This window comes from Juglans microcarpa x Juglans regia, chromosome 8S (genome assembly GCF_004785595.1).
Source record: "Juglans microcarpa x Juglans regia isolate MS1-56 chromosome 8S, Jm3101_v1.0, whole genome shotgun sequence".
In the NCBI taxonomy this organism is placed as follows: Eukaryota; Viridiplantae; Streptophyta; class Magnoliopsida; order Fagales; family Juglandaceae; genus Juglans; species Juglans microcarpa x Juglans regia.
Window position 1 is genome coordinate 4,955,985 of NC_054609.1, and position 17,621 is coordinate 4,973,605.

Consider the following 17,621-nt stretch of genomic DNA (forward strand, 5'->3'; position numbering starts at 1 on the left):
TATGATCAACAGGTATACTTCAATTCTGAGAGAAAGTAGCAGCTTTAAGTAATTGTTTAAAATATTTTGTATGAGAATATGAGAAAATTGTAATGATAAGATGAGATAGGATGAAATCATGAGAATTTCATATCTCATCCCATGCCTCAAACCTGCGTCTAATATAAAAAAAAAAAATGAGATTTATAAGCGTGGAAAATTAAGAATAACCACTAGTAGAGATATGGATTAGCAATCTCATCAGCCATATAAATGATTATAAACATGTTAAAATTTCCATCGTGACTTGTTCAGATCGAGTATGTTCCTCGTGCCATGATATTTTTTCTCTTCTCATTGTGAATTGTCTGAATATCGGAAGGGAAGTAGAGCAAAAAACTGAGTATCATATCAATGAGTCAAGCAGAAAGTCTACACGCCACTCATGAAAACGGGTATTCTCTCCTCGGCCTCCAGTTTCAACAAAGGATTAACACATGAGTAGGTTGGAAAGTCAATATTGGGAGCCATGAACAAGGACAAGTCAAGTTGGTAACATGATGTCCCAAGCAATTAAATTTCAAGAAGAACGAAGGGCGAATTAATTGTGGGTTTTTTCAAAAGACAATAAACTTTTTTCCAGAAATACTTGACATCTAATTTATTCATTGATATTTTTTTTTTTTGGGGGGGGGGGGGGGGGGGGGGACGTGAATGCTGACACTACAAGAGTTTTGGTTTTTTGAGACAATTTTTTCTCAAAAAATTCCAATTTCGTCTCAAAATATTTTTGGAGACGAAAAAATTTCATCTCTAAAAGACAGTCTCAAAAGGTTTTTAGAGATGAAAGATGAATTTCGTCTCTAAAAATGATTTTTAGGGACGAAATTGAGTAGAACCTATTGAACTTGTTTGAACCGGCATTTTTTTTTAAGACGAAAATTTTTCATCTCAACAATACGTTCAAATGGATAAATATAGGTTCGAACCGACACAGACTGTTTGAATGTAAAATATATTCATTCAAACAAATGACCATATTTGATTCCATTCGAATGGCCAAGATAGCATGGAATCAATTTTTTTAGGGTCTGCCTGAACACCATCTTTGGAAATAATATGGCCTAGGTATTCAATTTCATGATTCCCAAATGAACATTTTGATTTTTTGGCAAAAAGCTGATGATTTTGTAGGATCTCTAAGACAACCTGTAAATGTACCAAATGATCATTTAAACTCTTGCTATAAATAAGAATATAATCGAAAAAGACTAATATGAATTTACGCAAGGTTGGTTTAAAAATGTGGTTCATGAGAGATTGGAAGGTTGCAGGAGTATTTGTAAGACCAAAGAGCATTACTAAAAATTCATAATGACTCTCATGAATTCGGAAAGCGGTTTTTGGAATATCTCAGGGGTGCACTCGAATTTGATGGTAACCGGATCGAAGATCCAACTTACTAAAAATAGTTGCACCATGAAGTTCATCTAAAAGTTCGTCTATAATAGGAATTGGAAATTTAGCTTTGACTGTTTCCTTATTGAGGGCTCGATAATCCACGCAAAGACGCCAGCTGCCGTTTTGTTTACGCACGAGGAGAGGAAAAAGGACTTTGACTAGAGGTTCTTGAAATACCTGCTGAAATTTATCCAACAAGGAAGAATGAGGGGTTAGCATCCAAGCAAGAAGTAGTATGTTCATGAGATTCAAGAAGCTGTAAAACCAAACCCTTCCTGTCCTGCTTCAAGGCCCGACCAAACTCATCTCCTTCCATTATAGACACCTCGGTGGGTGTGATGCCCTGCAAAACATTCTTAGGCCCAAACAAGGTAAATTCCATTCGTAATTTATTAAAATCCCATAAAATAGGTCCTAATGTACTCAGCCACTGGACCCCTAACACAATATCACAACCCCCCAACGTCAAGAGATAAAAATCTGTGAGATAAGGATGACCCTGCATAACAAATTTAATATTGGAGCACCTTCCTTCACTGAATAGAATGTCACCGTTAGCCACCTTAACTTGAAGTCCTTCTATTGGTTCTAATTGCAGGTGAGCTCGTTGCTAGATGGATGAATCCATGAAGCGGTGAGTACTGCCCGTATCTAGCAGAATCACCACTGGACAGCCCCCCACTTTGCCCAAAATGCGCATGGTTTTAGAGCTAGGAGATCTAGATAAGGCATGGATTGAGATCAAAGATTTAAATTTCGTACCGTACCGGCCGGTACGGCCGAAATTTTTCGTTTCGGCCGTCTGGCCGGTACAGGTACTATACCTGTTCCGTACCGGCCAAAATACCGGTCGTACCGGCCGGTATCGGTCATACCGGCCTCAATTTCGGCCTGTACAGGCCTATATTTCGGCCGGTACCGGCCGATATTTCGGCCTGTGTATTTTTTTTTTTTTTTTTTTTTTCAAACTATAAACTTATTTTTTAACCCTCAATTCAGACTAGACTATTTATAATTTATATATATATGTATTTGTATATAATTTATTTATATATAGACTATTATTTTAGAATATAATTTTTATATATATTTATATATATAATTTATTTATAGATCGACTATCCCGAAACGTTATTCCGAAACGCTATCTCGAAATGATACCGATATCGAAATATTTCGTTTCAGTGCCTTGACCGATACGCTGTCCGGTACGATATTCAAAACATTGATTGAGATACCTGGTATTGGCTCAGTTGTGTCGGTTGCAGGGGCTCCAGAGTCAACGATATCCTTCTCACATAGAAGTTCCGTGTTGGACTGAATCTCCTCATCATCACTGGGTTCAGTGCACTCCATAATAAAGAGGCGAGCAGATTTGGATTTATGACCCGGCCCCCATTTGTCATCACAGTTATAACAAAGTCCTTTTGCTCTTCTTTCCTTCATCTGTGTTGGAGTTAAACGCTAAACTGGAAGTATAGCCTTTTGCTCTTGGTTTGAAGGTAACGTAACAATAGGCCGAGTAGGAGCAGAGCCGAAACGGAACAATATGTCCGTCAGCCATATGGACCGCTGCTCTGGATACCACTTGTAAGGTGCTTGGTAAAAGGAAATAAATAATTAGCCACTTCAAGGGGGCTAAATCCTCCAACGTTCAAGTTCTGGAAAAATACTCTGATGAATTCCATTAATAATAAGAATATAAATAGGCATTACAACCAACAACTTCCGTACTGCTTACTAACTTTAAGCAACCCACTACTTTAGCACGTTTCCTACTTAAACCCAACAGACCCTGACTATAACAATATTACCCAAAGACTCGGACTGCTAACAATACTACGTAGACGTATTCAAACATAAGATAAATGGACTAAGCCCACACAAGGCCTTACATAACATTAACCAGTAACCAATCGCAAGGCCAGAGGCCCATGACAAAATCGCAGGAGAGAGAGAGAGAGAGAACGTGAGAGGGAGCATCGGTTTGAGAGGAAAAAAAATCTAGAGGAATAGAATGGGACTTGACTGTAGAGATGTGGGAAGGTAGAGAACGAGGAGGAGAAGAAATCAGGAGGAGAGAAACCAACGGGAAGAAGAAAAAGAAACTGAAAGGGGTTAGGTCATACTTGGAAAAGGCGTCGTTTTTAGAGTCTTCAGGGGCTGGGCTTCTACTGGTTTGGGCCACGGGCTTGGGCTTTACATTAGCAACGTCCTGTGATATGAAGTAATGACGCTAAGTTGAATTATAAAACTGTTTAACATATGACAGAGGCCAATTTTGGGCGAGAATACCTTGCAAGGTTTGAACAGAGTTATACAATAACCCCTTCCGCTTGACACGATGGCAGTACTAACTGAAATGATGAATCTGAAATTTTAAAGCAAGTGGGAGAGAATGAGAGGCAAAATCTGACTGATTGTCGAAGAACTCGAGACAAGAAAATCTAAAAAGAAAAAAAAAATAAATAAATGAGAGCCCATCGTCCTTCGACCAGAATTCCGATGATAGGTTTGACGGCAATTGACAACACTCAAACAAAGAGGTGTTGCATGGCTATTCTATTGAAAAGAACAGAAGTGAAATAAAATAGAAATAATAAAAATTCAAAGAAATAAATTAGAAATAAATCTATAGTTCTTAGAAACAAAAAGATGAACTGTAACACCCCGTGCCTGGATGGATCGGAGAATAACTACCTGTCACCTATAATTGTATCTCTCAATCAAAGTTTTGAATACCTTACCAGACGTCGTACCGGTCAAGACACTGGAATGAAATATTTTAGTACTGGTACCGTTTCGTGTATATTTTCGGGATAGTCGATATATGAATAAATTATATATAAATACATATATATATGTATAAATTATAAATAGCCTAGTCTGAATTGGGGGGAAAAAATAAACTTATAGTTTGAAAAAATGAAAAAAAAAATTTAAAGGTCGAAATACAAGTCAGTACGACTGGTATTTGGACCGATACAAAATATATGTAATACCTGTACCGGACCAGTGACCGGTACGGTACGGTATTTAAAACAGTACTCTCAATATAAAAAATACAAGAATCATATCTAAAGGCTCCAAAACACAAAGGCATAAATCCATTTGTTTCAACTTAATGCATTAATTCCTCCACAAGGTCATCAATATGATAACTCTGAGTGTGTGCATGAAAACAGAGAGTCAATGAGAGGAGAGTTTACCCACATTCAGCAAGGGACTCGGCGACACCAAACTAGGAAGCCCACCGAAAATTGTAGAACTTTGCAAGAGGTGAGAGAACAAGAGAGGGAGAGAGGGAGAGTCTGTTGAGAGATAAAATCTAGATGTGAGTAGAAAACAAACAAAAGAGGAAGAAACTGCTGAGACGTGATAGTGGGATCGAGAAGAGAAAAATGGGGAGGAAAATCTGGGAGTGTGGGAGAAAGAGTTGGGGTGAAGGGAGGAAGAAGAAACTGAAAGGGAGAAGGCTTACCGAACGAAGCCGTATGGCCTCCAATCTAGGCTCCTCGTGGGCCTGCGCCTGTGCCTAGGCCTATGTTTGGGCTTGGGCTTGGGCCCGGGCATTACATGAACCACAGAGAGAGAGAAAGAGAGTCGAAACTTAGATGGAGAAAAAGTGGCTTACCGGTGTAAGGAGATTCAACCTGTGACAATGCGACCCGTTGCTATGGCATGACACAAAAGGGAGGAGATATCTGTGAAGGAGTTTGTGAGTGAAAATCAGAGTGGGTGCGTGTGAGAGTGAGAGTAGAGAGTGAGTGAGAGAAGGGCTTATCGCCATTGACACTGTTCCAGTGAGGAGACTCGACGGCGAGACAAATTTTGAAAGCCCACAAACTGCCGCACAACCGAAATCACCCACAATCACATAAATTCGTAGGAGAGGGAGAGAGAGAGTGACCTGCACTTAGAGAGATTTTGATGTGAGCAAGGAAAATTAACTGCATTGGTGTGGAAAAATAGAAACGGTGTGGAGGAGTTATGGAGTTGAAGAATTGGAAGGGAGAGAAGAATCTCGGTGTGGGGGATGAGGTATTGGGAAGAAGAAAATTGAAAAAGGGAGAGGGGACTTACAATAGATGCCAGAACTGTTAAATGGAATATCATATGGGAGCTATTATGTATATTTTCCCATCATATTCCTTTATGAGCCCCATGAAAGTAGTATGACTTGACTGCTTAATTATGATCTTCTTCGAAATAGACCCCAGCAAATCGTTTATACTGGATTGGAGAAGACGTATTGGCATCATCGAAGGGACAACTTTGGGGCTTCTGTATCTCCAAGAGTACTCAAGAATGACAATTATTCACAGTGACATAAAAGCTAGCAACATTTTACTGGATGAAGAGATGAAGCCTAAGATATCAGATTTTGGCATGGCTAGAACTTTCATGAAACATGAACTTGAAGCAAATACAGACCTGATAGTTGGAACATAGTAAGTTTAAATTCTCTCAGATAAAGCCTTTTCATTCTGGATTTCTGTTTAACTGATGTTAAAATCTCCGATGCAGTGGTTATGTTCCTCCAGAATATGTTAAGATGGGTGTCTACTCCACTAAATCTGTTGTTTATAGCTTTAGAGCCTTGCTTCTACAAATCATTAGTGGAAAGAGAAATGCTTATTATTATGGTTTGGATGAAAGCCTAAACCTCCTAGACTATGTAAGTAACATCCCAAAACAATTTATTTTTATTTTTTCCAGTGCTTGTCTTTTTAGTTTTCTCAACTTTTACAAGAAGTTAAAGAAACTATCAGTTATAAATCTTAATGACAGATGTTACATTGATACTCTCTATATAAAGAGCTTTTGGTCCCAATTCATGAAAAAAATTTCAGGTTTTTGGTCACTGGCATGATAGCAAAGAGGAGTAAGAGGAAAGATGATTTATGTGCTCTGCTAAGATTTGGGAAATCCAAGTGTTAATAATGACACTCTTTTAAAGCTAGCTTATGTTTATGGTATGAAAGTTCAAAGCATGCTTGCTTAGTTATATCCAATACACTTTATTTAATAAGAGAAATTATTTGTACAAGCCCCACTAGACAAGACTCACATAAGCCTTTTGTAAAAAAGTAGACCCTACTATGAAAAAATGTTAAAAAAAATCTTCTTTCTTTTTTAGTAGGGTCCACATTTTTATAAAAGACTCGCGTGAAATTTATTTATTTGAGACTCGTACCTAAAATTACTCTACACGTATTGGGATTTACTAAATAAAAGATTATATTTAAGGAATCCTAACATAAGGATATTCTATTTTACACAAATTGAAACATCAAGGAGCGATCATGTGAAATTAAAACCTCGGATATAGTGATTTATCAAGAAGTGATAAATGCATGAGGCAACTCTATAGCAAATTTTCCTTTCCACTCATGAATGATGGGTAATAATGTTCTGTAATTTCAGGCATATGAGCTATGGAAAGAAGACAATGGCATGGAGTTTATGGATCCAATTCTGGATGATACAACTTCATCTTTGAAATTAATTAGATGCATGCAAATTGCTCTTTTATGCGTCCAGGAAACAGCAAAAGATAGGCCATCCATGTTGGAAGTTTCCTCAATGCTAAAAAATGAATCTGCAGCTCTAACAATTCCCAAAAAGCCAGCTTTTTCAAGAAAAACAGATGAAGATCAGGAAGATAAGCCCCCATATTGGAGCAAGAAATTTGTTCCGATTCTATTGCTACAATCTCAGAACTGGTAGCCAGAACTTAGAATCTCTGATAATATTGCTACAATATCAGAACTTAGAATATATCAAAATAACTGTGAATAGTAGGGAAATAGTTTGTGAGTAGTAGTGAATTAATAGTTTGAGTTAAAATTTTTTATTAGATTTTGATAGAGGAGAGAGAAAAAGTTGAAAAAAATATTAAAAAGCTTCTTGAATATAATTTTTAATATTATCCTTTTTAAAATTTAAAAAAGTTGTATTGTTTTTTATATTTTATTTGGGAGTTTGGGAAACTTGTAATAATTAGATGAAAAAATTAAAGATTTGAAATAAGTGTTTTATGTTTTAGTAGTATTTGAGAAGGAAATATCTGAAAATATTTGAAATCTTTGAGAATACTTGTGATCCCAAACAGGGCCTTATACAGTTTTTATTTTAAACAATTTAAAGTAAAACATAATTTTTAAAAAATTAGACGTTATTTTGAAATTAAATATCTTAATCTATTTCTACACATAGCACGAATTTGCAACTAGTTTTGTTTTAGAGTAATGTTAAATATAGTCCTAGTCCTATAGTGTGTAAACTTTGTGCACTCACTTTAAAAATAATGGAATCTATCATTAATAAATAAATTTTTTTCATGTGAGTCCCAAATTAATTTGACTACTTTTTTCGAAAGGACTATACAAGACTTACATGCCTAAGTCTGATTTATGATTTCTCTTTTTTGATATTCTTTTTATTCAAGTATGTGAGAGTCAAGATTACTGACTTGAATACACTCTTTTTAGAGGGTTAACTATACATAAATAAATAAAAACTCTTTTTAATATTCTATTTTAAATTTAATTTCCTCTATAAATAGCAACATGCATGATCGATAATGCTTATTCTGAACTAAGATGACAACTGGTTGTATTACTTGAACATTTTGCTTTTTCATTTTTAAAACATTTGAGGAAGGTTAAGGCATCATGGGTCTTTCTTTGGTATTCTTGTGGAGGAAAATATATATTTGATTTTAAACAAGTAAATTTATATTTTATGGTGTCTTTGGAGTATATCTAATTGTGTTGTGGGAGACAATTTTAGGTGACAGGAGCTAACTCGCTGGACCTTCGGAACCGGGGTGTTACAGTTTTTGTCTGGAGTCCATGTATTTAAATATCCAGTTTCTGCTTAATGAAATCATCTTAACCATTTTTCTTTGTCTTGCATGCATTGTGGAGGGCTGGTCCTTCGAAGTACCGGAACATCATTTTATTTTGGCTGGTACAAGTTACAGTTGGTATCCAAAGACAGGTTGGTTTCTGTTAATGTCGTATTTCGTGGGTCTAAGCAATTCCACGCTTACAGTGCTCGAGACACAATGCTCGAATTCTTCCCTACAAGGAGAATGCAACCTTGGTGTCCGTTGTACCTCCAACGATCAAGTTAGTATGAATATAGATGTAGAGAGAATATAACTGGAGATATGTGTAGATATGTTAACCTTTGTGTTGGTTGTCGGAGGTGTCTATTTATACCTGCTGACCTGGTCTCCACGATAATGGGGTGTTGCTTTGTAGGAGATCGGATATTTATGTCGCCTACTCACTGAGCTATAAGGCACTTAGGCTTGCCGTGTGTGTTTTGAGCTCTGGGTTGCATTAAATGCGGCATGCTTTCTCCTTTGAATTTCTCCTATCTCATTAATACGGCGCGTCTTCCTCCCCAAGCTTCATTCGCTGTATTGAATGTGACGAGTCTTCTCCCCTAAGTTTCCCCTATCTCATTAATGCTCAGTGTGAATCGCCCTGGATGTTCCTGGATTGCATTAAATGCGGCATTCCTTCTTCCTTAAGTCTTTCTCATGTCTTCTAACTAGGCTTCTGACGTGATCATGGCCCGACCCAGATCTTACACCCAGGTTCCGACCCAAGTCTTCCTAACATATTTGGCCCTGCCCAACCCTTACATATGGGCTTTGACCTGGGCCTTTATTCTAGCCTGACCCAAGGGATTTCCTTCCTTTACAGTTTCCATGCTAGAAAGGACCCAATATCTCAACTCTCTTAGGCTATTATCTAGTTGAAAATTGCAAATGCTAGCTAAATGGATGCTTAGGCTCGACAACAAAAGTTGTTGGAAGAACTCATCCAACTTGTTGGCAATCTTGCTACCAGATAAACGTCGCTTTCCCACACCATAACCCATCCACCATACAACTCTTCCAATACCCAAAACACTGATCCTAACAACCATAGCCAATCTGAAATACTCCACCACCATGTCAACCCTACTTTTGAAGTACAGAGGGAAATTCGTAACTATACCAGGCGGCTTGACTTTCCCAAATTGATGGATACAACTCCACTGATTGGGTCTTTCAAGCCCAATAACTTTTTGCATAATATAATACTCTAGACACCCAAAAAACTTCAACTAGCCTTATTCTATATGGAGGGAAAGGCTTTAATTTTGTAACAATAGTTGTTGGATTCCCATCCCATTTTTACTTAGCCTGAGTTTGTGCAGGCTTTACAAACATGCTTTCCACCAACACCCTTTGATGACCCAATGGTTGACTTCACTAAGCTACAACATATGTCTACAGTGAAGGAATATGAAACACACTTTGACATTCTCTTCAACTGCATCTCAAGGCTCTCAGAGACCTTCAGAATTAAGACCTTTCTTAGTAAGTTGAGAGATGACATTCGTATTATGGTCACTATGTTTCAACCCACTACCCAATCTACTGCTTTTGGACTAGCTTAATTTTATGAATAAGAGGTATGGAGCAAATTTCGAAATTAGAGGGCGTGTAATTTACCCCAACCCTAATCTCACGACTCCCTCCTAGAAATACTTTTTCTAGAATCTCATCACCTAATAGAACTACTCCTCCCAATCTAATAGGGCCACCACCCCATACCCCTCCCCCACACCCACACCCACACCCAGACCAAAACACCAATCCCAAAACCAACCTTCTTGTTCAACGTATTATAACCTCTCAGATGAATGAGAGGCGTGATTGCAGACTTTGCTATTAATATGATGAAAAATGGGCTCCTGAGCATATGTGTTGAGCACCTAAACTATTCTTACTTGAAGGGCTAGAACAAAAGAAACAAAAGGAAATTTTTTAGGAAGTTTCTAATGGACCGGATATGGGGAGGTTCAAGGTGCACCCGAAAAAGGAAAGTTGCTGTGAATTTATCTCAATGCTATTTTGGGAACCCCAACCCCTTAAACGATGTGATTGTGGGGCATATTAGGGAACCAATAAGTTGCCGTCCTAATTGATATGAAGAGCACTCACAATTTTGTAGATCTAAATGTGGCAAGAGGGGCCGAGCTACATACTACCAGAAGCCACAACCTAATGGTGATGGTGGCTAATGTGTTGTTACGTTGTTTAAGCAGTTGTGAGGCAGTCCCTTTTCATTTTCAAGGTCACTCTTTCTCTACTACTGTGCCATTGCTTTCAGGGGATACGATCTTTTTCAAGGTGTGAATTGACTCTATCTAGTAGGACCAATTCTCTGCAATTTTACCAAGCTCACCATCAAGTTTAATTGGCATGGCTAGGCAGCACAGCTTCAAAGGCTTTGTCTCTCAGACTTCACTATGGAAGATGCTGAAGGATTTTATTGACAATCTAAGGGCAATCATGGGGGCATGTTCTGCAATTAATGAAGACTTCTAATGGTAGTTGAGTTCTAATGGTAGTTCCTCGAGTACCATTCCTAAGAAGTGACCATTAATTTATTGGTGTTTTGATCTTTTTTAAAGTTATAATGCGTCTCACTAGCTCATAGTGAGTACTCTAGCTAACAAAGCAACACAAGAATATATACAAGAATTTCCATATTTTTGCTATGTCCACTGTTAATTACAAAAAACAACCGAAAATTGAATAAGGATATCAATTATTTAGTTTCCGACGAATCAAAATACATTATGCGAGCTCAAATATTTTGGGACAAAATACAAAACGCGTAAAGCACTGTTTTCTTGTGAATAAAAAAAATAATTAATCCTGGTAAGCCAAATAATATATAACACTAGTTTAAGATAGTAGTACTACTTGTTTAGAGGTACAATGATAGTACCTCTAGCTATTGTTTATTAAATCTGCCTCTTGTGAAAACAAATTAATTATAATAAATTATTAAATGATAAAAAAAACTTGACTAGACTCTTATAAGCTTGTATAAACATGAACAACTTCATAAATTAATATTTTTACACCAAATATATTTTTAACTTTTAAAAATATTAGAAGAGATCATTTTCCTAATAATAAATGTGTTACTTGCATGCTTATGAATATAATCATTAATTTATGTATATATACACTTTATAAAAATATTAGTGAGAAGTCACAGCATGTTTTTCAAATTTTGTATATAAAGTTATAAAATGCTAGATAAATAATTTATTTTATTAAAATAAAGCAGCTAATTATGAATAAGCTCGAACTTACTAATATATTGAATGAGCTAGTGATTAACATAAAACCCAACTCAATAAAAAAACTCAAAATTAACTCAAATTTGTGAACGCTCGAAGGTCTTTTTTTTAGACGCTATATTTTGTCCCACAAAGTCTTGTCGAACAGATATTTTTCTGTTTGAACTCGTAAAAAACCTCTTCCATGTTTTCAGGCAAAATTTAATTTTCGTCTTAAAAAATTTCGACTCTAAATATCAAATTTCTTGTAGTGAGCTTCTAAAGCTTTAGTGCTCGATCGTTTGGATATTTGAAGTATCTCATAATTCTATAAATAGTTGTGAAATAATTTGAGTTAAAATATTTTATTGTATCTCAGGAAAGGAGAAATAAAAAGTTGAGTAAAAATATTAGTTAAAAATTTATTTGAATATTATTTTTTAATATTATTTTTGTTTTGAAATTTGTAAAAATTGTATTGATTTTGTGTTTTAATAACGATTAGGTAATAATTAGATCAAAAAATTACTTCATAACAAGTCTAGCTAACAAATGAGTTCACTAAAGAGAGGCTTCTTTCAGAATTATGTGCTGACACTGAACATGATGTAGAAGAGGAAGTAGTAGTTGTGGCTGGAAGAATTTGGCAAAGGAGGAATACTTTTGTGAACAATAAATTATCACTCGTTTGTGAACAATAAATTTGGACTCGAAGAATTTGGAAAAGAAGGAATACTTGTGTCAATTCTCTAAACAACTGAAAAAAGGGTCAGTTGGTAGAAATCATTTTTAGAGCTTCTTTTAGAATTATGTGCTGACACTGAACATGATGTAGTGGAGGAAGTAGCAATTGTGACTCGAAGATTTTGGCAAAGAATGAATACTTTTGCGTTTCAAAATGATTTTAAACATCCCAATGAAGTGTTCCATCAATCAATAGAGGCTTTATAGCAGTTGAAGGAGAGTAAGGCTAAAAGATCTAGCTATCATGATCATTCTTTCTTGATGATCACTACAAGAAAACAATTTATTTGCAATAAGTTATTTCCAGCGAAATGATTATTTCCAGTTAAAATGAGTCTATTTTCATTACAAATAGTCTTTTTCATTGCAAAAAGATATCACAAATATCTACTTTTCTTGTAGTGGATTCCCTTTTGGCTAAGGCACATGGTGCCCTTCAAGTAACCTTATTTGGAGTAGAAATGGGTCTCAGTAATATCATCTTGGAGGGTGTTCAAGCTATTTCTAAGGATGAGGATAATTTGACCAGCACAGGTTTGCTCATAGGGGACATTATGTCTAACTTACTTGGTTTTGAAAGATGGTCTTCAAACCATGTCAAAGAGAAGCAAATTTAGTTTGCTCATAACTTAGCTAAAGCTGCCCTTCTTTCATCAGATGTAATAGTTGATTTGGAGAACTTTCCTTGATTTAAAGGAATATAATTGAGCAATAAAACTACCTTCCTTCAAAAAAAAAAAAAAAAAAATCAGCACAAAAAATTATCCAAGAGTTTCCATATATATGTTTGCTTTGTCACCATCTACAAGTGACAACCGAAAATTGAATAAGTAAAATTATTTAGTTTCCGACGAATGAGAATACATTATGCCAGCTCAAATATTATTCTAGGACAAAATACAAGACGCCTAAAGCTTTGTTTTCTTGTCATTAAAAAAATTATTAATCATGACGATAAGCCAAATAGTAACATTCGTTTGACATAATACCTCCATCATCTCCATCTTTTTTAATTGTTCTCATAATTCATTAAAGTTTCATATAAATACTTTCAATCCATCTCATTTTGTCTTATCATATCATTACAATTTTATCAAGTTTTCATATAAAATATAGTAAATAATTCAATTTTTTTCAAATCTCAAAATAATAATAATATTAAAAAATAATATTTTAATAATATTTTATTTAACACATCTAAAATCATCACATTTTATCTCGTCTTGTTATCCAAACCAGCGCTAAGACATTCACATCAATGCATGGGAAGATCACAACAAACGAAAAAAACCACTGACAATACGACAGATTCGTACTAAAACCAATTGTAGCGATATGTATGTGTGTGTATGTATGTATATATATATATATATATATATATAGTTATGGTGTAACGTGCAATGCACGTTTTTCTAAATAAAAAAAATATTTTGAGAATTTTATGTTTAAGAAATAAGTAATGAATGTATGAAGATGCATAATAATTACATTCTATTGATTGAGTATTAAGCAAAAGACTAATAGGTCAAATTAGACTATAACTGAACATAAATTTAGCAAAATAAGCAACATATAGGAAGCGAAGAAAGTAATAATAAAAGGATAAAAACGTAATTTTTTAAATAGAAGAAATGCGATGACAAGGATAAAAAGTGAAAAGTAAGAATAAAGAGGGATGAAATGGGAAAAAAATGTGAAGAAAAAGCAAGATCAAATGACAAAATGGAAAAACAAAACTTGGATAAAAATCTATTATATTATATTATAGAATAAGAAATGCAATGAAAATGATAAAAATGAAAAAAGTAAGAATAAAGAGGGACAAAATGGAAAAAAAAAAATTGGAGAAAAAGCAAGGACAAAATGAAAAAAATAAAATTTAGGGAAAAATCACTATTCATTAGCCGATAGCCTCTTTGTTTTTCTAGTTGAGAAAAAAAAAATTTTGAGAATATTATGTTTAAGCAATAAATAATGATTGTATGAAGATGCACAATAATTACATTAATCTTATATATCACATTAATGTTAAATATTTTAACATGAACATTAATAATCAATTTTTGATTTTATATGATTCACAATAATAAAATAATAATAATTGAAAGACGTAGTAACTTTTCTCCATCTCCAATTTAATGAAGAATTTTACTGATTATGAGAGAATGATCGTCCTAACAATTTAGCCTCCAAGTGTCTCCCGATAGCTAGAAACATAATGATGGTGTAGTTAAAAACCCTTAACCTTTAAGTACTATTTATATAACACTAGTTTAACATAATACATCTATTATTTATTAAATCTGTCTCTTATGAATACAAAATTATAATAAATTATTAAATGATAAAAAAACTTGACTAGACTCTTATAAGCTTGTATAAACATGAACAACTTCATAAATTAATATTTTTATACCAAAAATATTTTTAACTTTTAAAAATATTAGAAGAGATCCTTTTTCCTAATAATAAATGTGATATTTGCATGCTTATGAATAGAATGATTAATTTGTGTATATATACACTTTATAAAAATATCAGTGAGATGTTTTTCAAATTTTGTATATAAAGTTATAAAATGCTAGTTAAATAAAGCAGCTAATTATGAATAAGCTCGAACTTACTAAAATATTGAATGAGCTAGTCATAAACATAAAATCCAACTCAATAAAAAAAAAAAAAAAAAAAAAAAAAAAAAAAAAAAAAAAAAAAATTAACTGATCATATTAGAATAAATAAAAATTAAACGAATAATATTTAACGAAACACAACGTCGCTTTCGAACACAACTTGTTTACTCTCTTAATTAGAATAAGGATAATTTTTTACATGATCTACTGAGCAAAATGTATACTTCAATTTTGAAGAAAGTAACATCTTTGACGAAAGTGGTAGGAAGGAGGTGGATTGATTTTCTAAGGATCTTAATTGAGACAGCTGAAAATTAGGTTCTGCTAGGGGCTCCCGAGGTTGGCATCCAAGATTTCTATCGAGAAGTACAAAATGTACTATTTTATTTTGTATTTTTTAAGCATTTTAAATCCCGTTAAATATTTAAAAAGAAATTATAAAATCATTTAAAAACACCTTCTTAACAATTAAATAATAAATAAATAGAAATCGGTAGCTTTTATCGGTATGCATTGTCGATGGATGCATCATCCTTCACAACATATTTATCATTTTATATAGGATAATGCTAGAGTGACTATCAAATATGCCCACCAAATGTGCACACTAGTCAAGTATAAATGAGTTATTTTATTTTTTTTTAAGAATATTTTAAACATCGTTAACAATTAAGAAAAAAATAAAAAAATTAATTCAATAATAATCATTTATTTAACCATCAAGAAATATATAGATACATATATATATATATATATTTATATATATGAGTGGCCGGCACGTACATTTGATAGATTAAGGAATATATATATATATATATATATATATATATATTTATATATTTATATGAGTGGCCGGCACATTTGATAGGCAAGTTTGATAGTCATACTTTCTGTTTTTATATTAGACCATCTAATTAGTCAATAGTCTATGACTATTTACCTTTGATTTCTCAGCTGCATGGAGGACAAAGTTTCAAATCTCGTACCTTGTTACCTTTTAAAAAAAAAACCATCTAATTCAGTATGACAATGAGATAAAATATCTGATCAATTGAAAAAGAGAGAGAAAATAAGAAGCATTCAAAGTCAGCTTGTCATGTGGAATTTTTCAAGTAAGGTCCTCGATCTTACTCAGAATTTTTTCCAAGAGAAATGATATTTTCATCAAGAAATATCACCGGTAAAATTAAGTTATTGATTGGTTTTTTTTAATCATTATTTTAATGAATTTATAATTTTTCTTTTTTGAAAATGTTTATAGGATTTAAAAAATATTTGAAAAAAAATGGCCGTACAGTGGGGTGATGTGTCGGTGGGTCTAGCATCGCCCTTGTCTAAAAAGGAGGTGAAGATTTTCCTTTTATATATATATATATTATATATATATATAGAAAATATAAATCATTTTATTCTATAACAAAGTTATATATGTGACTCAAATTATAAGTCAAATTAATTTATGTTATAAACTTTCTATACACAAATATTTTTGCGACGGTATTGTTTGAACTTCAAAAACTCTCAACAGAGAGTATCAATCTCTGTATAAAACAGAGGTAGAACCAAACTCCATCCTCCAAAGGAGAAGAAGTAAACACCACACTCATCCTCCTAACCGGAGGAGGGAGGAACCAACACTGCTATGGACATAAGTCCAATAGCCTATTTCACTTTATTTTTCCTATGAATAAAAATCCAAACAAACACCAACAACACACCGACATAAAGTCAGAAATACAGAAATCGGAAAACATCAAACAACACCAACAAATAGAATTGGGGAAATACAAAAAGGAAAACAGCGGTGGCGCGTGCATGTCTGGGAAGGAGCCATTCCGTTGGTCAAGATGTTTTCGGAGTCACTGGGCCCTGAGCTACTGCGCATGGCGTCGACAGAAGATGAATCGCAGTAGCTCGAGTGTGCCATGTGTTTCCTTTAAACGCGCGTCGGTGTAACACGTCACTCCGAATGGAGCTCCATTTGGTCGACTGCAAGATCGGTAGGTGAGACTTCTCCTGGTGGTGCACGTGTAGGAAGATGGTCACCAGAGAAGCTCGAAACGGCTACCCTCCCTTATTCGGCCGAAGAAGAGGAAAAAAAAGACCACAGGATACGCAAGGCCGGCAGTAGAGAGGCAAGGAAGAGAAAGAATGAGCCAAAGCTCCCCTTCCCCCAGCAAGGTTCGGACGAGAGAGGATTTCTAGAGAGAGACGGTCTAGTCAAGAGATCATCCTAATTATTATAGAATATGACAATCCAAGTTCCAACTAACTCAAGAGATCATTGCGTGTTATTTATGAAATTTAGGAAGAATTAATAATTATTAGTTAAACAAAAAAAGGCAATATTTCCAAGATATTAAGTAGTTAAATCTCTTTTGTGATTTCCTCTCTGAGCTACTCCCGAGTAGAGGCAAAAACCCTGTCACTAGTACAGGACATCTATTTCATGCAGTCCACCTGCAACCTTACGTAGTATGCTAGACGAAATGGTTGGATGGAGGAGAAGTTAGAGGAGTTATACAAGACACTTCATGGAGCAAGAGAATGAGGAATTTTTTTTTAAGACAAATAAGTTGGAAGATGCAGCAATTTGTGGAAGTAAATATTAGATAGTAAGCCTGTTAACAGAACGACATTATAATAGGGATGCTTTCAAAGTGA

General features: G+C 34.4%; 1 protein-coding gene across 1 annotated transcript; it reads left to right on the forward strand.

The window, feature by feature from the left end:
* The first annotated feature begins 5,634 nt into the window (after positions 1-5,634).
* On the forward strand, positions 5,635-7,170 carry LOC121244145 (putative cysteine-rich receptor-like protein kinase 32). The gene is made up of 3 exons (XM_041142185.1): positions 5,635-5,891; positions 5,968-6,118; positions 6,868-7,170. Exons 1-3 carry the CDS (start codon positions 5,635-5,637, stop codon positions 7,168-7,170), a joined length of 711 nt encoding a protein of 236 aa, XP_040998119.1.
* Positions 7,171-17,621: the final 10,451 nt, after the last annotated feature.